This window comes from Schistocerca piceifrons, chromosome 1 (assembly GCF_021461385.2).
Source record: "Schistocerca piceifrons isolate TAMUIC-IGC-003096 chromosome 1, iqSchPice1.1, whole genome shotgun sequence".
NCBI classification, from domain to species: Eukaryota; Metazoa; Arthropoda; class Insecta; order Orthoptera; family Acrididae; genus Schistocerca; species Schistocerca piceifrons.
In genome coordinates, this window is record NC_060138.1 from 738,937,955 (window position 1) to 738,957,665 (window position 19,711).

The following is a 19,711-nucleotide window of genomic DNA, read 5'->3' on the forward strand; positions in this document are numbered from 1 at the left end:
TCGTACTATAGAGTTTCCCAGACCGCAGCGCCATCTGTTGTTGAAAATTGTAACTACTGTAATTTCGAAAGTTTGTCTGCCTGCAAATGTACTGTTGTCCCAAGCATATTGCAACAAACGGTGTATTTCTATCGCTGTTCGTTTAGTTTTTATTGCCGTTTCAGATATACCGGTCATTTTTGAAACACCCTGTATTTTCTGATTATGTGCTATGACTCTTTCAATGACTGGAGTTCTCCTTGGTAAGAATCAACTTGGGTTTTACAGAGAGCAGTCTGTGTAATTCAGCTTGACATGAGCTGAGAAGGCTGTAGACAGCAGTATTTGGGCTGATGCCATGATTTGGAATGTGCTTTATACCATGTTGCTGTGCTAGTAATTGTTAAATAGTTGCAGTGTTAAATATGACGTCACAGATTATCAAACCAGCATTGTATTTGGGTTGAACAGTGAAAGACTGGAAATGGTAAACTGTTTAAGTGCCAAATCTCACAGTTATCAAAAGAACCAAAAAGCAATGTATCTCTTTTTGTATGAAACCTATTTATATTCAAAAAAGTGTGAAGGTATTCTGAAACCATGGAGTTAAGTTACTCACCTTATAACTGCAAAAACTAATGAGACAAATTAGAAAATGAACAATATTAAGAATGTTCTGAGTGCTGTACCAGAAAACTTAACTGGTTGCAAGTGCCAATAGGAAAGTTTTTGTTTGAAGTGTCATTAATGCAGTGTCACTGTGTTTTACTTGTGACAAGACAAGTTGAGAAATAAGTTAATATTTTAACTGGTTGGACTGAAGTAAAAAAAAAAAAAACCATTTCTTACTTGTACTTTTTTTGCAAGAAAATAGTGAAATTAAATTCAAGAAAAAAATCTCAACATAAACTTCTGTTTCTTTCAGAACTCCAATCTTAGGATCACATGATGTGAAGTTTACTGTAAAACTCCCTGTGCTATTTAGGAAGAAATGGCAACATCATCAACAAATCTTTCTGTTTTTCATTGAGAAATGTGGCGGGTCTGACCTGCAGTGTGAGGTCTTGCATTGTCATGGAGAAGAACAATTCCCTTTGTCAGCATGCCCCGTCTTTTGTTTTGAATCGCTCTGCGTAGCTTTCTCAGGGTTTGGAAGTATGCTTCTGCATTGATGGTGGTTTCTCATTGCATGAAGTCGACCAACAAAACGCCATGCCCATCCCAAAACACCAACACCATGATTTTGTGCTGGGGCAGAGTCTTCTTTGGCTTTCACCTTTACAGGCGAGTATGTGTGTCTCCATTCCATGCTCTGTTGCTTCGATTCAGGCATGATATGCGAAACCCATGTTTTGTCTCCAGTTATGATCTGACTCGAGAAGCCATCACCTTCTTCGTGATACCAAGTCAAGAACTTCATTGCACACTCTGTTAGGAGTTTTGGGACCCAACGGGAGCACAGTTTCCTAAACTTCAGGTGTTCAGAAACAACGTTGTAAAGCACTAATCTCGACACATCAGGAAATTCGTTTGAGAGACCTGTTATTGTGAAGTGCCTGTTCTCATGAATGCTTGCTTCAACTGAAGCCACCAAATTGTCAGTAATCAAAGAAGGGTGACCAGAGCGGTCCTCATCCTGGACATTGTCATGGCCATCTTTGAATTCTCGTACCCACTTACGCATTTTGCTTTCGTTCATAACAGTATCACCATACACTTTGCAAATCTATCGATGAATTTCGGCAGCAGACAGGTTCCTTGGCGACAAAAACCTTATCACTGAGCGAACCTCACATACGGCGGGCAAGTTGATAGTCTTAAACATTTTGAAAGTGCAGAAAGAGCCTTATAGGTTAGCTACAGATCTGAAACCGAGCACAGTTGTTCCCGAGGCATGCTGGTACACGACGCACGTGCTCGTTGTGGTATGCGCGTGAACTCCCTAGTGTCTACAACAAAACGGGCCTTACTTGAGAAACACGCCTCGTACGTGGAATGGGTTCATAGCTTTAGCAGCTTAGCAGTTCTGCGTAAATCTTGCAGAACAAAGGCCGGCCTTATGTTTCTTTATTTCACTGTAATTGCACAGTCTCTGCTGTTGCTCAAAAAGCTGTGCTCATTCAGGAAAAACCTTTTTCTCTCTCCAAACCATCCCAGGCTAAGAGAAGAGACCTTGGCACGTGGCACTTGGAGCTCTGAAGGGAAGCACTGCTTGGCACAAAGATCCTCCACCAACTAATAATTAATGTTGGAAACATTTTCTCCATGATTTTACATTTAGAACAAGTCTAGGGACAGGCAACAGGTTACTGAAAACACATTTTGTGAAAAACGGTACTTACTCAATTCCTAGGTAATAGAGCTCAACGCATTACAAAAATAACTTGTTAGATATGGAACTAGCTTTGGGCACATCCAAAGGGTGTCTTTCAGGACTAATACTGTTCATTACGTCTGTGAAGAACCTGGTGGATAATGTTGGAAACTGCATGAAACTCTTTAAATGTTTCTGCAGTAAGTGGGAAAGTCACAATGTCAGAAAATTTTTACAAAATATAGGAAGATGGCAGAAGATCAACTATTAACATGTAAACTGACAATTGATGCTTAATATGACAGATGTAACATATAGATGCACATCAGGAAGGAAAGACCCATTATTGTGTGATTGCACAGTTGGCAAGTTATCATAAGAAACAGTCACTACCATTCTACCAGGTGTTTATAATTAAACTGACGGTGTTACAAGTGCAGCAGTGTAGGCTGTATATATAGCAGGATGCTGAAACAGCATAGGTATCTTCATTTATAGGTGCGCTCGCTGAGAGTAGTGCTGGAAGAAAAGAAAGGAAATAGAAGTTCCGCATTCAGCCACCAGTGAAAATATAGTGCTGCGAACAGTGAGAATGTGAAATGTGTCCTGTTTTGACATCAGTAGGCTGTATATTGCTTGGTGACACATTTTGGTTTCTTTTGTAAAATAACTGTTGGTGTAAAGGGTTAAGAAGATTGCGTTTCATACGGGAAAATTCAATGGCTATTTGTGAAGAAAGAGGTGTCCTGCTGGTACAGTTGTTTTATCAGGATGGCAGCAATAGCAGTGCTGCGTTGCAGGAATATCGCTGATAGAAACTGCTGCAAAGAGGTCCCTTTTCAATAAATGCTCTAAAGAATATGATCAAGATATTTGAAGAAACACACACATTCTATGATATAGCAGGGAGGAGGATGCAGTCCATTTCCATGGCAGTTGATGAAGTTGCTGCAGCTACAGCCGACCGTGCAGCAGGTGCCTTAAATTTTTGCAGCACTTGTCTCAAATTTTACAGCCAGTGCTTCAACTGTGTCACAGGAACTCCCCCCGCCCCCCCCCCTGTCAAAAGTTCAAATGATTTTTGCAGCACATTTTACATGGTATTCCTATAAGATTCGGAATATGCACCAAATGAAGCCCTAAGATAGGCTACAATGCTGTGACTTTGCCCTTTGTTTTTTGGCATGCATGGAAATTGATGACATGGCTGGGGAATATTCATTTTACAGATGAGGCACATTTTGCTGTGCATGGTGCTATGGTGCTGTGAATGCTTAGAATTGTCGCATATGGGGCTATACTCTGCCATATGTTGGGCAGAAAGATCCACTGCACTCAGCTTGTGACTGTGCTGTGGTTTCATGAGCTCCTTCATTCCCAATTCATTGTTCTTTGAGGAAATGACACATCGTGGGCCTGTTAGGTATACAGTTAAATCTGCACATTATAAGGACCTCCTTGTATAACACTTGATTCCATCTTTTCCAGAAAGGAAATGTTCCACACTACTAATTTCATGTAAGATTTGGTGACACCGCACATCACTTGCAGGAGAAAGATTTGCTTCAAGAAACCTGCAATAATGACTGTATCATCCCAAGGCAGTTTGAAGATGTGTGGCCTTCAGTTCACCTGACATAAATCCATGTGACTTATGGTTGTGGGGATATCTGAAAGGTTGTGTCCATTAGGGATGTATCCAGACTGTTTCTGATCCAAAGAATAGCATAAAATGACATATTGCTGTGATTACACCAGATACGCTGTGAGCAATTGTCGACCATGCCTTGTTGCAGATGTAGCACATTGTTGAGTCAGGAGACCATATTGAACACATGTTTCATCTTCTTACCATACCCTAATAAATGTACCATAACCATCGTTATCATGTGTTTGATGGTTCCTCCCCTTTTTGCTGCTTCCACGTCACATTCCCAATAGGTACTGGGAGATGAAGAAGCTTGCACAGGATAGAGTAGCATGGAGAGCTGCACCAAACCAGTCTCAGGACTGAAGACCACAACAACAACATGCAATTCTTACAGTAGTTATAACCTTAGTATCTACACGATTTAATTGATTTAAAGAGCACTTCAATAATCAGACTACTTTTTAATGGCAATAATGAATGCTGTTAGATCAATGTATGGAGGGTGGCTGGAAATCAATTGGCAGTATGAAGAGAAATTGTTAACCCAGTAAAAACAAAAACAAACATATAACAAAGAATCAGTAAATTTTTTTTCCTGGACTGTGAAGATTGAAGTAGTAGATATATACCTATGCTGCTTGTTGGCAACATGTAATACATATTGTTTTGTTGTCTTTACAGTTTATGATGTGCTGACGGGCCGTATTGAGAGCAAGCTTGCTGGTCACCGTGGCTGTGTGCGTGACGTTTCTTGGCACCCATATCGGCAGGAAATTATGAGCACTTCAGTATGTATCCCCAGTTTGTAGCAATATCAGTACTATATACTTCTGCAACTACATACATACTCCACAAGCCACATTATAGTGCATAGTACATGGTGCCTTGTACCACTACTTCAGCTTGTTATGGTGGTGTGATATGCACACTTTTGAAAAAAAAAATAAAAAAATAAAGTAAAAAACATTATTGTTAATCAAGTCCTATGCTCTATTCTGAAAAAAAAAAAAAAACACATTGCAAGCATAAAATATTGCTGATCCCTTAGATAAACGAATTAAAACAACTGGATTACTAGGGACCATATGTCAATCACACCAATCAGCTTTCTATTAAAAAATGTGAGTTAAAGTGGAAAGATTACATTCAAGCATGGAGAAGATTAATTAACGTGTATTATACAATTCATGATTTGACCTCATACAGTATTACAGGAAGATGATGATGATTGGTTTGTGGGGCGCTCAACTGCAGGTTCATCAGCGCCCGTACAAAGTCCCAATTTTTACGCAGTTCAATTTTTTCCCCCCACAATCCAATCTAGCCACTGTCACAAATGATGATGAGGACAACACAAATACCCAGTCCCTGGGCAGAGAAAGTCCCCAACCAGACCAGGAACTGAACTCGGGACCCCGTGATCCAGAGGCAGCAATGCTAGCCACTAGACCACGAGCTGCAGACTTACAGGAAGATGTTATGAGCTTTGGTCTTGCATTGCCATCTTCAAAACCCATAAATTGTAGGTAGTCAGTGGTGAACAAAATGTGCACAGCATTATAACTTACGGTTTCTAAACTTGCTAAATGTGTGTCCAAAACAGCTTAAAGTGTGCTAGTGTGATTGTTTCTAGAAGAAATAAATAGAACTGTACAGTGTATGAATGGAATTTTTGATGTGTACATACACATGGCTTTAAGAAGACAGAGTTATTTTACTGTTGTGTACAGGTGTACATTCCAATAAAAATAAGTGTGCTTAAATTTTTTATGATAAAAATTTTTCTGGAGACCCTTCCCCCTCACATCTGAACTGTACCAATCACTCTTATACACTGATGGAAAAAAAAAATCGTATCACCAAGGAGTAGTCATGCCACAAAAGTGAAAGTTGGTAGGTGTATTTCTACATCTGAAAGATGACATCTGTTCAAATTTCACGCTAGTTGCATAAGAGTGGTGCTAGCAGTGCCACTATGAGGGTACAAATCGGGTTTGCTTTAAATGCGCATTGTAACCATCATGAGCGCTAGTTACTGTAGAGATTGGATGCGGTGAATTGATGTTAGTCAAGAATGCCTTTAAGGCAACAAAGATGCCATTATCAGCAACTTACTGAGTTTCAATGAGGTCATGTAATAGGGCTGTGAGAAGCTGAATGTTGCTTCTGTGATACTGCAGGAAGCCTTGGTAGGAATGAAGGCATTGTACATGATTGCTGGCAGTGGTGGTCATGGGAATGTATGGTCACAAGAAGACTGGGCTGCAGATAACCATGTGGCGCTACCAAGAGGGAAGACCATTTTGTTCAGTGTATGGCTCTGGCATGTTGTACTGCATTTACAGCAGCAATTTGAGCAAGAATTGGCACCACAGTGACACAGCGAACTGCTACGAATTAGTTACTTAAAGGACATATCAGATCCAGACACCCTGTAATATGCATTCAACTGACCCCAAACTACCACCACCACCACCACCACCAAGTGTGACTTCAGCAGTGTCAAGTGGGAGCTCATTCAAGGGCAGAGTGGTAGTCTGTTGTTTTTCTGGTGAAATCTGGATCTACCTCAGAGCCAGTGATAGCTGTACATTGGTTAGGAGGAGGCCATTTGTGGGCCAACAGCCGACAGGACTGCATGCTGGACACAGTGGACCAAAATCTGGAATTAGAGTCTGACATGTGATTTCGTATGACAGCAGGAGCACATCTTGGTTGACCCACACACTCTGACTGCGAATTTGTATGTCGTCTGGTGACTCAATCTGTTGTGAAGCCATTCAAGAACAGTATCATAGCGGGTGTTTCCCAAGTGGATAATGCTTGCCCACATACTGCTGTTGTAACCCAAAATGCTGTACAGTGTGTTGATATTTTACCTTGGCCTGCTCAATCAGCAGATCTGTCTCCAATTGAACACGTATGGCCCATCATCAAACAACAACTCCATCATCATCCACAAGCATAATTAACCATCCCTGTATTGACTGACCAAGTGCAACGGGCATGGAAATGTATCCCACAAACTGACATCCAGCACCTGTATCCGAAGGTGCATGGTGTTTGCCTGCTTGCATTCCACATTCTGGCGATTATACCGGTATATTAATTGTTTTTTGATATTGTGATTTTTTTCTGTCAGTGTATTTCTTTAGATTATACCAAAAAAATTGAGTTAGTTTTTGGTGTCCAGTGGATGTGATCAAAAACATATATTGCCATAAAATTTTATTTTTTTTTATTGTGCCCACGTCAGTATGCAATTGATGGCCAGAGTTTCAAGAGTTTATGGCCATGTTAATAAATGTGAGTTGTATACAGCAGTCATATACAGCTAACAATTTAGATCTAGAGTTATTGGTAATTGCCATTCTTCTCAAATGCAATTTTAGGATGTCTGCTGGCTTTGGAATTCAGTGGCACTATTGCTAGTGGAAATGTTGGAAGTAAAGAATGAGAGAACTAGCAGAGACATTTTATTATTTAAAAATGTAATGGAAATTAGCTGTTATTACTGCCTTCACTCCACTGAATTCAGTGTTGTTTATTTTGGGCATTGATATTATAGGCTGTGCATGGAATGACCTCAAATAATGAGTTATTAAACCAAGATCAAACTCTAGCACAAAATTAATCACTATGACTGTGCCAGAGTTTGTTGCCAACAACAGTGAAAACTGGGCTGTATTGTTACTAATTATTGATTCAATGATTAGTACATTTTCCATTCATCTTTATGCAAACTTTGTTTATTTCTGCTATTAGCTGCAGGGAAGCTGTTGAGAGTTCTTGTTGTAGTTGGTACTGTGAGTTTGTGATGAGGTACAATAGCTGAGCCACTTGTCTCTGCCACGGGATGAGTTATATTAAAAACACCAACAAGTAACCTAAAGCAATTAAGATAGATGCCGAACTTTTTCTTTTCAAAATACTTCTCTAGTATGAGCTAGTGTTCAGTCTCTCACACTCTCATTGTTGATGAAATGTTAAGTCTTAATCCTCCTTTTTGATTTTGTGATTTGCAGCCAGAGTGTGTAGTAAAGTTTTCAACTATCTCCCACTTACTCAAAGTTCATTCCATGAAAAAAATTTCTTAGTTTTGGAAAGGAAAAAGGAAGTTAATGTTAAATGCCCTGGTAACAACATGTCTTCAGAGGTGTAATGGAAGTGACATACTCATCCAAATAAATTCCGTCCACATTAAAACTACCAACAAACAACAGTACTTACGTTCTGACAGTTGCCATCCTTTCCAAGTCAAATGTTCCCTCCCATGCAGCCTTGGCATCTGAGGCAAACATATTTGTTCAGATGCAGACAATTTACAGCAATACATCACCATTCTCACCTCAGCCTTCACTGCACATAATTACCCCACCAGCCTGGATAAAAAGCAGATTTCCTACGCCAACAGATCCAATCCTGATGTTGCTGATCCCTCCAAAAAACAACTTTGGAGTGCACAATTGGTGACTCAGTATTATCTTGGTCTGGGATGTGTTAATCAGGTGGTTCGACAGGTCCATGCCTTCTGGAAATCGTGCCCTGAAATGAGAGCCATTCTGTCTAAAATTTTGCCCACCACACCTAGGATAGCTTTCCGTCAGTCTCCCAGTCTCAGCAATATTCTTGTCAGACCCTATGCTTCTTCTGCACCCATCTTCCTACCCTGTGACCGTCCCCGCGGCAAGACTTGCTCTATGCATCCTCCTACCACCAACTATTACAGCCATGTAACTGGCAAAACATATACTATCATAGGGAGAGTCATCTGCGAAATGAAACGTCGTAGACCAGCTGTTATGTAAACACTGTTCAGCCTTCTACATTGGTGTGACTACCACCAAATTATCAATTAGAATGAATGGGCTTAGGCAGAGGGTGTATCTGTTAACTCGTAATATCCTGTTGCAGAGCATGCTCTACAACGTGACATTCATGACCTCGGTGCCTGTATCACCACACACGCCATCTGGATTCTTCCCCCAAACATCAATTTCTCAGAGCTCCACAGGTGGGAACTAGTACACAGCAAGTCCTTGGTTCTCGCCTCCCACCTGGCCTTAATTTACATTAATTTCTTCTGTCTCAGCATTTCTGGAGATGGGACCTGGATAAACTGACTAAACCAGAGGTTGTACAGAGTTTCAGGGAGAGCATAAGGGAACAATTGACAGGAAGGGGGGAAAGAAATACAGAAGAAGACGAATGGGTAGCTCTGAGGGATGAAGTAGTGAAGGCAGCAGAGGATCAAGTAGGTAAAAAGAAGAGGGCTAGTGGAAATCCTTGGGTAACAGAAGAAATATTGAATTTAATTGATGAAAGGAGAAAATATAAAAATGCAGTAAATGAAGCAGGCAAAAAGGAATACAAACGTATCAAAAATGAGATCGACAAGAAGTGCAAAATGGCTAAGCAGGCATGGCTAGAGGACAAATGTAAGGGTGTGGAGGCCTATCTCACTAGGGGTAAGATAGATACTGCCTACAGGAAAATTAAAGAGACCTTTGGAGAAAAGAGAGCCACTTGTATGAATATCAAGAGGTCAGATGGAAACCCAGTTCTAAGCAAAGAGGGGAAAGCAGAAACGTGGAAGGAGTATATAGAGGGTCTATACAAGGGCGATGTACTTGAGGAAAACATTATGGAAATGGAAGAGAATGTAGATGAAGATGAAATGGGAGATACGATACTGCGTGAAGAGTTTGACAGAGCACTGAAAGACCCGAGTCGAAACAAGGCCCCGGGAGTAGACAACATTCCATTAGAACTACTGACCGCCTTGGGAGAGCCAGTCCTGACAAAACTCTTCCATCTGGTGAGCAAGATGTACGAGACAGACGAAATACCCTCAGACGTCAAGAAGAATATAATAATTCCAATCCCAAAAAAAGCAGGTGTTGACAGATGTGAAAATTACCGAACTACACTCCTGGAAATGGAAAAAAGAACACATTGACACCGGTGTGTCAGACCCACCATACTTGCTCCGGACACTGCGAGAGGGCTGTACAAGCAATGATCACACGCACGGCACAGCGGACACACCAGGAACCGTGGTGTTGGCCGTCGAATGGCGCTAGCTGCGCAGCATTTGTGCACCGCCGCCGTCAGTGTCAGCCAGTTTGCCGTGACATACGGAGCTCCATCGCAGTCTTTAACACTGGTAGCATGCCGCGACAGCGTGGACGTGAACCGTATGTGCAGTTGATGGACTTTGAGCGAGGGCGTATAGTGGGCATGCGGGAGGCCGGGTGGACACACCGCCGAATTGCTCAACACGTGGGGCGTGAGGTCTCCACAGTACATCGATGTTGTCGCCAGTGGTCGGCGGAAGGTGCACGTGCCTGTCGACCTGGGACCGGACCGCAGCGACGCACGGATGCACGCCAAGACCGTAGGATCCTACGCAGTGCTGTAGGGGACCGCACCGCCACTTCCCAGCAAATTAGGGACACTGTTGCTCCTGGGGTATCGGCGAGGACCATTCGCAACAGTCTCCATGAAGCTGGGCTACGGTCCCGCACACCGATAGGCCGTCTTCCGCTCACACCCCAACATTGTGCAGCCCGCCTCCAGTGGTGTCGCGACAGGCGTGAATGGAGGGACAAATGGAGACGTGTCGTCTTCAGCGATGAGAGTCGCTTCTGCCTTGGTGCCAATGATGGTCGTATGCGTGTTTGGCGCCGTGCAGGTGAGCGCCACAATCAGGACTGCATACGACCGAGGCACACAGGGCCAACACCCGGCATCATGGTGTGGGGAGCGATCTCCTACACTGGCCGTACACCACTGGTGATCGTCGAGGGGACACTGAATAGTGCACGGTACATCCAAACCGTCATCGAACCCATCGTTCTACCATTCCTAGACCGGCAAGGGAACTTGCTGTTCCAACAGGACAATGCACGTCCGCATGTATCCCGTGCCACCCAACGTGCTCTAGAAGGTGTAAGTCAACTACCCTGGCCAGCAAGATCTCCGGATCTGTCCCCCATTGAGCATGTTTGGGACTGGATAAAGCGTCGTCTCACGCGGTCTGCACGTCCAGCACGAACGCTGGTCCAACTGAGGCGCCAGGTGGAAATGGCATGGCAAGCCGTTCCACAGGACTACATCCAGCATCTCTACGATCATCTCCATGGGAGAATAGCAGCCTGCATTGCTGCGAAAGGTGGATATACACTGTACTAGTGCCGACATTGTGCATGCTCTGTTGCCTGTGTCTATGTGCCTGTGGTTCTGTCAGTGTGATCATGTGATGTATCTGAACCCAGGAATGTGTCAATAAAGTTTCCCCTTCCTGGGACAATGAATTCACGGTGTTCTTATTTCAATTTCCAGGCGTGTATATGTTTAATAAGTCACAGCTGCAAAATACTAACACGAATTATTTACAGACAAATGGAAAAACTGGTAGAAGCCGACCTCGGGGAAGATCAGTTTGGATTCCATAGAAATGTTGGAACACGTGAGGCAATACTGACCTTACGACTTATCTTAGAAGGAAGATTAAGGAAAGGCAAACTTACGTTTCTAGCATTTGTAGACTTGGAGAAAGTTTTTGACAATGTTGACTGGAATACTCTGTTTCAAATTCTGACCACGGCAGGTGTAAAATACAGGAAGCAAAAGGCTATTTACAGTTTCTACAGAAACCAGATGGCAGTTATAAGAGTCGAGGGGCATGAAAGGGAAGCAGTGGTTGGGAAGGGAGTGAGACAGGGTTGTAGCCTCTCCCCGATGTTATTCAATCTGTATATTGAGCAAGCAGTAAAGGAAACAAAAGAAAAATTTGGAGTAGGTATTAAAATCCAGGGAGAAGAAATAAAAACTTTGAGGTCCACCGATGACATTGTAATTCTGTCAGAGACAGCAAAGGACTTGGAAGAGCAGTTGAACGGAATGGACAGTGTCATGAAAGGAGGGTATAAGATGAACATCAACAAAAGCAAAATGAGGATAATGGAATGTAGTCGAATTAAATCGGGTGATGCTGAGGGAATTAGATTAGGAAATGAGACACTTAAAGTAGTAAAGGAGTTTTGCTATTTGGGGAGCAAAATAACTGATGATGGTCGAAGTAGAGAGGATATAAAATGTAGACTGGCAATGGCAAGGAAAGCGTTTCTGAAGAAGAGAAATTTGTTAACATTGAGTATAGATTTAAGTGTCAGGAAGTCGTTTCTGAAAGTATTTGTATGGAGTGTAGCCATGTATGGAAGTGAAACATGGACAATAAATAGTTTGGACAAGAAGAGAATAGAAGCTTTCGAAATGTGTTGCTACAGAAGAATGTTGACGATAAGGTGGGTAGATCATATAACTAATGAGGAGGTATTGAATAGGATTGGGGAGAAGAGAAGTTTGTGGCACAACTTGACTAGAAGAAGGGATCGGCTGGTAGGACATGTCCTGAGGCATCAAGGGAACACAAATGTCGCATTGGAGGGCAGCGTGGAGGGTAAAAATCGTAGTGGGAGACCAAGAGATGAATACACTAAGCAGATACAGAAGGATGTAGGTTGCAGTAGGTACTGGGAGATGAAGGAGCTTGCACAGGATAGATTAGCATGGAGAGCTGCATCAAACCAGTCTCAGGACTGAAGACCATAACAACAACAATTACTCTTTGCTTCACTCTTAGTTTTCTATGTCTTTCGTTGTCTTTCCTGTCTATTTTTCACGCCCGCCCCCCTCCCACCTGTGTTACATACATTTTCACTCTTATTAACTCAATTATGATATTTAAGCAGTAATCTCTGTCTGCATATTGCCCTGTCTTTCACATTTAAGCTCTCAGGTTCTCAAATCTTGTCCACTGCAGTCCCCAACAGTCTGTCTTTCCCCCTCATCTCCTACGGTAAGCCTCCCCTGACCTGTGGTTCTGGGTGACTTTCCTGAAATCTACCCCTTTTGGTAGACCTCTACAGTCCTTTTCCTTCACCCCTCTTCCTTCCCCTTCACCCCTTCTGCCCGAAGGAGGAGCCACTGGCTCTGAAAGCTTGCCAGTTACAACCGTCTTTTGTGAGTGTGTTCTGCTACTGCTTGGTGCATATATTTGTTTATCTATCCAATTAAATAATTGTGTCAATAATTTGTTTTTGTTGTTATAAATAAATTTTTCAATGCTTAAAGTACCTGTATCCTTCATCAGATCTGTTATGTAATTGTTCCTGTCAGTTTCAAAATCCAAATTACGTGTTTCCAGATTGGATCTTTCTCTGCACAGTGGAGTTTGTGCTGTTTCGAAACTTCCTGTCAGATTAAAACTGCATGCTGGACTGGGGCTCAGTGCCCCTTAGTCTTGCATTTTGCAGGCAATGTTGTTACTGACTGAGCTGTCCAGGTATGCCTCGTGAACTATCCTCAAGGCCTTATTTCTGCCATTGCCTTGCTCCTACTTTCCAAACTTCACAGGAGCTCACCTGAATATCTTGTGAGACTCCTGGAAGAAAGTATATTGCACAGAAATAGCCACAGCCTAGGGTGTTGTTTCCAGAGTGAATCTTTCATTCTGTAAAGAAATGAATGTGGTGAGCTGAACTGCTTTCCACTTTATGCAAGACGTCTGTATCACCAAGTAAAGTAGGTGAACAGGAAAGCTATATTTCACATAATGAATTAACTAAATAATCTTTTAATACAGATTGTTTGTTTGCTTGTTAGTTATACCAAAGTAACCTTTAATCGTGAAGAGGGTAAATAACTTAGAAATGTTTTGTACAGCACTGAATGCACTATATCTTAAGATTTTATTCCCACTTAACACCATTAGTTCTCGATGTTCCCGCTAGATAATATGCTGTAGTGAGTTATTCTACCAGCCATTGTGGAGTTACATAATAGTGCAGTCTTGTTTATGGTTTCATGAATACAAATCTGCTACTACAGTTCAGAACTAAATATCACAGGCCACCACTTTGAAGACATTGTTATTAATTGATGCAATTGTTTCACCAAAACTGGCTGTGTATCACATAGGACACGTGATCAGGGTCAGCCAGTAGTCTTCAACACAGCAATTGAAAAGGTTCGGCAGCCGTTGTAAATGATCGAGATGTGACAGTGTGGAATTTAATGTGTTACATTGTGGAAGGTATTAAAGAAGCACCAGTCACTGAAACCCTACAAAATAAAACTGTTGCAAGCTGTAAGAGAAAGTGAGAAGGAAAAACAAGCTGAGTTTCGTGTCGAAATGTTTAACAAAATGCAGATTGAAGGTGCTTTCCTTAATAAAGTAGTTTTCAGTGACAAAGCCACCATACATGCTGTAAAGTGAATTGGCGTAGTGTTTGAATATCGAGTGAACAAAAACTATGTCATGTAATTGAACATGTATGGGACTCGCCTAAGGTAAATGTTTTTTTGTGATTTAACCCGATTTAAAGTTCGTCCTTTCTTTTTTGCCAAGTCAACTATTAAGTGGCATATTGTACCTGGGCATGCTTGAATTACATTCTGATGCCTCAGTTACAACAGAATATTGGCACAGAATTTATTTTCCAGCAAAATGACATGTCAGCACATTATCATCGTGAAGCTGTTGCAAATCTTCTTAGGAATGTGCCAAGTTGTATTGGACACTGTGGAACAATATCTTGGCCACCACAATCACCTGATTTAACCCTAGTACACTTCTGTGTATGGGGTACATTAAAGGCAGGGTCCTTGGTCTTATGTTTCCGGGAAACATCGCAAGCTGTGACAATAGATAACACAAGCAGTTGCCACCAAACATAAAGACGTACTTCATGGGATTTGACAGGAAACTAATTACAGATGGGACATTTGTCATGTTACAAAAGGTAGCCACAGTGAACATTTGTAAATAAAACTTGAAGGTATACTGTATTCAGTGCTGTCAAATATTTCTGTAAGTTATTTATCTTTTATCAATCAAAGGTTACTTTTGTATAACTAATTTATTAACACCCTGTGTAATTTGTGTGTCTGATCATGTCCAGACCACCTCTTTCAGTGAATTTCTGTTCATCTTGATAAATCGTTCAGCTTTCTCAAAACTGCACTGTTTATTTTATTCATCCTTAAGAAGTCCAGTTTCATTTCCTTTATTATTAAAAAGTGCTTTTAATCAGCATATTCCAGTTGAAATGCCACTGTCTCCATACTTAATTTGCAGGTGTGAAAACTACTCTTCCTTAACAGTTTCAGATGATGCACGATCTTTTCTAATACAGCTTGTATTCTTCAGGTCCATTACTTTCCAGGAATTTACTCACAAGTATTTTAAAAAATCATGTTTACAAAGGTAATTAGTCATTGCACTGAGAATTCGAGCATTGGAACACCCATTGATTGGAGTGGAGCACAATCAAGAAATATGGATGAGTCAGTGACATAAAGCACGTGATAAAAATTGTGATACTTATGTCAACAGTCCAACTTCTTTTATAAGGAACTTAATTGTAGGTTCATTTACAATTATATGTATATCTGTATACACCTTCTGCCATAATTTCTAACAATATTAGTGTTCCAGGCCTTGCCATGACATTTCTGTATGTAACAAGTGAAAAATTATGGCCTATATGTCTCAGTACGTGCTCTAATTTCTAGTGTATAATTTTCATTTTCCCTATTCAAAATTTAGATGAAAACTACAAAATTGTTGCTCAGATTTCTTTGAACACCTGTTCTCTAAATTTACTGAACGTGATTTTGTGATGGCAGTGTCATTTTTAAGATTTCCATTGAAGACTCCAGTTGTCTTTCTGCTACAATTTCTTATGAGGTGCATTGATTTGTTTCAGTCCTGGCAGCGAATTGCTAATTTTTTCATTGTCTGTTGCCTTGTCTACTTGAAGAGAATTGCAAATGCTAGAGCAGTGCTAGTGTCTTGCACGTGGTCTCATTTCCCAGAACACTCAGGACAAATCTTATGTCTTCCATTGGCCTTCCTTGCTGCTGATTTCACATGTTCATTTTATTTTTTACATCATGTTATCTGTAATAACATGTAGATATTTGTGTGATGTGACAGGCACCAGAAGTGTACTGATGATTTTGTAGTTTGATAACTTTGAATTTGTCTCTTTGTTATGGGCATTATTTTGTGTTTTCTCACATCTACAGAGGGCTGCCATTCAGTATTTCAAGTGGAAGTACTATGTAATAAGTTCTTCATACCCTTAAAATCTCTCAGCAATAATATTTTTCCATAGACAAGAGCATCACCAGCAGACAACTTGAAAATTCTGCTTATGACTGTCATAAATTGTTTATTGTTTGTGTGTATTGAGATTAGGTATTCTACAAATCATCACCATGACACACCTTGGATTGGTTATGAAAGTATACATTGATTCTGTCATGTACAACCAAGATGCAAACAGGCTTTTCACATCAGTCGACAGCATGGTAGTATCACATGCCTTTTGGAAATATATAAACATGGAATGCGTCTGTTCACCAGTGTATAGTATTTACAAGATACTGTGCCTGAAATGAGTGAGCTATCTGTCACTGTGAAATTTTTTTCCTGTACCCATGCTCATTCTTTGAAAGAAGCCTGTTTTACTCCAGGAATGTCAGTTACGAAGTTTAGAACATTCTTTAAGATCCTGTAACAAGCAGACAATGATACTGGCCTACAGTTATGTTCATTCATTTACAAAGCAAGACAACTTACATGCCAGATGTATATAGTGTAATATACTGCAGTGCATATCGCATGCATTGTAGTATATTCCGCTATATATATCTGGCATGTGAGTTGTCAGGTTATCTGTTCAAAATAGTCATGTTGTCTGATAATGGGTTCAGTTCAGTCTATTCTAGGCATATTAACAACGTGCCCCCCCCCCCCCCCCCCCTCCCCAAATACTACTACCACCGCCACCACCACCACCAACGGGTTGGAATACTTCCATGGAATAAGTTTAAGGCTATAGTAGAATGATTTTACTTTCTACTTCGCATTCAACAAACTCTTAGTAGTTCCTGTAAGGCGAGTTCTGGAACTTTGCTGTAAATGTGTCAGCAGTTAACCACTATTTTTTTTATGATTCTTGTTTTTCATCAGAAGAGCAGCATAGTATGGTGCATCACAATTCTGATGTGTTGTTTCCTTATAGACACAGCAGGTTGGTTACCCAATTACATAAATCTGAAGATGGTCTACTTTGATTGAAACTAGTAATACCATATAAAATTGTGTAAGTGAGATTGTAAAATAAATGGTAGAAAAAAATTTAAATTTCGACACAGTGCTGAATTATCTCGTGACAAATATTTATAGTAATTCATTATTTCACAGTTTGATTTTGATGTTATGTCTGTGAACATTAGATACAATAAGTATTTGTGTTTTGTATATGTGAATTCCAGGTACAATGAAGAACTGAATATATTGTTACACAACACTGTGTGTGTGTGTGTGTGTGTGTGTGTGTGTGTGTGTGTGTGTGTGTGTGTGTGTGTGTGTGTGTGTGTGAGAGAGAGAGAGAGAGAGAGAGAGAGAGAGAGAGAGAGAGAGAGAATAATAATTCCACATCTGATTGAGGTCTTTAAAGGATGTAACCCAACCACCATTGAAATGACTTAAGCAGCTACATAAAACACGAACTATGGCAGTTACTGTATGGAAATCTGAAGATGGTTCCTTCTGAGAAAGTGTGCATTCCACATGTAAAACAAGAGTTGACTTGCTAACACTGTGAAATAGCAAAATCACTTGCAAGTGTTACTTTGACAATTATTTTCATCATTAAGTTATATATCACATTGCAAGATGTCTGTGGTACTTATGTCAATTTTGTTACAGTGGGATGGCTCTGTGGCACAGTGGACATATTGTGCAGAATATGATGATGCAGATATAGATGGAGCATCAACAGACACTCTTGACGATGATGCAAAAGATTCAGAAAATGGGAGAAGACGACTGCGACGCAGCCAGCGCATTGCACAACAGCGAGCACGACAGCAGTTTGAAAGTAGTAGTAGTGCTGGGTCCTGACATCTTTGTCCATAGGACAAAAGATTTTGCACCATCATGTACATTACATTCATCTTCATGTGTTTTCATTTTTCTCACATCAGTCTTAATGGGCAGCATAAATATTTTTATTTGGTTTTGTGAAGGGCTGACTTTTTTGTTTGAGAGAAAAGACACTTTCAAGAATTTAAATGGGGAAAAAATTGACTTTGTCAGCAGAAAGTTTATTTCAGTTTATGTCTGTTGGTGTTTTCGCCATGGATACATAACTTATAAAAACAACACATGTATAAGTTTCTTTTAAAGTTATAATACTCATTTTTGTGTTATGTGTGTCAATGTGCAAAAATTGCATTTTGGAAAATTTTGATAGGTGTAAAGTAATACGAGCTTTCATTGAATATTACTTGCCCTTTGATAATCCTTGATAAACATAGTTTCCTGTTGACTATACATACATTACGCTGTTTATTTTTTATGGATCTACAGTTAGTTAAATTGTTATAAAAATTAAATCATTTATATTTTTGTCTTAATAGATAATTTTAAATTAATCTTGTCATGTAGCAAAGAGCAGATTACCACCTTATTCATTTATGCAAATAATCATCTCGTTTCCAAATTATCGTTTATTATGCACTCCTAATACATGTCCTGTGTCTCTGCCCTAGATTCAAAAAGAGGAATACTTATGTATATAACTACCTGTATATACCCACATATTGTAACACACATACATATGCATAATGTAAAAGGTATTTTATGTACAGCAAACAGAGCTGTTAACTAGGTTTTTCAGAATGAGAAATAAAGAATTTGATTTGTATTTTCGTGAATTCATTGCAAAAAATGGAGTTTCAGGAGGAGTATGTGTAAAAAATGAAACAAGATGTGCAAATGAAATGATACAATTTCAGAGACTTTATTGGTCTCACCATACATATGTGGTTTTTTGAAGTAGCAAGTGAAAATTTGTACCAACACTGCAAATCGAACCTTTGTTTCCTGCTTACTAGGCAGCTGCTTATCCACTGAGCTGCCTTGGCGCAGCAGTTTGCACAACTGCACAGATTACCCTAGCATGCCTCCCTTCTCAATCCAAACTCTCACTGCCACTCCAGTCTACTTTAAATTCCTCTCTCACCCATGAACAGAATGTCCAAGGCTCTCCATGTTCTGGAATAGCACCTCAGCATCAAATGTAAAAGGAGTTCTAGCCTGAAACCCAGGTGCAGGCACTTATACAGAAGAAATGGCACAATTTCAGAGACTTTCTTGGTCTCATACATATTTGATTTTACATATATGGACTGAATCAATGAGTGAAAATTTGTTCGTTAGTTGGATCGTGGAGGGAGGCCAGGATCAATTGTCCTGCACAATTTAACTGCTCTCCACCTATCAAGATGTTTGTCAACATTTTTCCAATGTTTCAGTCACAAATTCTCTTAAGATTGTGTATTTTTGAAAATTTTGTGATATGCCATTTTGATGTATCCATTGTTGCACAACTTTTATATGACAAAGAAGTCATATTTGAATCAGTCCGCAATTGTGCGTGGAGATCAGTGTGCACGGTGTCCCATCTCTTTTTCTTTTCCACCATTGTCTTGGTTAACATGTACTGAGCAGCTGCAGTGATGATCAACTTGCAGGAGCCAACAGTTCTAATTCTGACTGCCATAGGAAATCTGGAGTATTTTTGAAAAAGCATTTACAGTTCTTCACCGTCTCCAGTCTGTAAAAGAAAAAGTAATTACTTAAGTAACACGAGGACATAATCTGATTTCCTTTGTAAACAGAAGGG

General features: G+C 40.4%; 1 protein-coding gene across 6 annotated transcripts in view; it reads left to right on the forward strand.

Moving 5' to 3' along the window:
* The window catches only part of LOC124711645 (DDB1- and CUL4-associated factor 11), a 129,674-nt gene extending 110,944 nt beyond the window's left edge, over window positions 1-18,730 (forward strand). For all 6 annotated transcript variants that reach the window (XM_047241849.1, XM_047241865.1, XM_047241834.1 and 3 more), the window contains 2 exons: window positions 4,626-4,732; window positions 17,731-18,730. In XM_047241849.1, coding sequence (XP_047097805.1) covers window positions 4,626-4,732; window positions 17,731-17,925 — 302 coding nt within the window. In that variant the 3' untranslated portion in view covers window positions 17,926-18,730. The remainder of the gene's footprint in view (window positions 1-4,625; window positions 4,733-17,730) is intronic.
* Window positions 18,731-19,711: the final 981 nt, after the last annotated feature.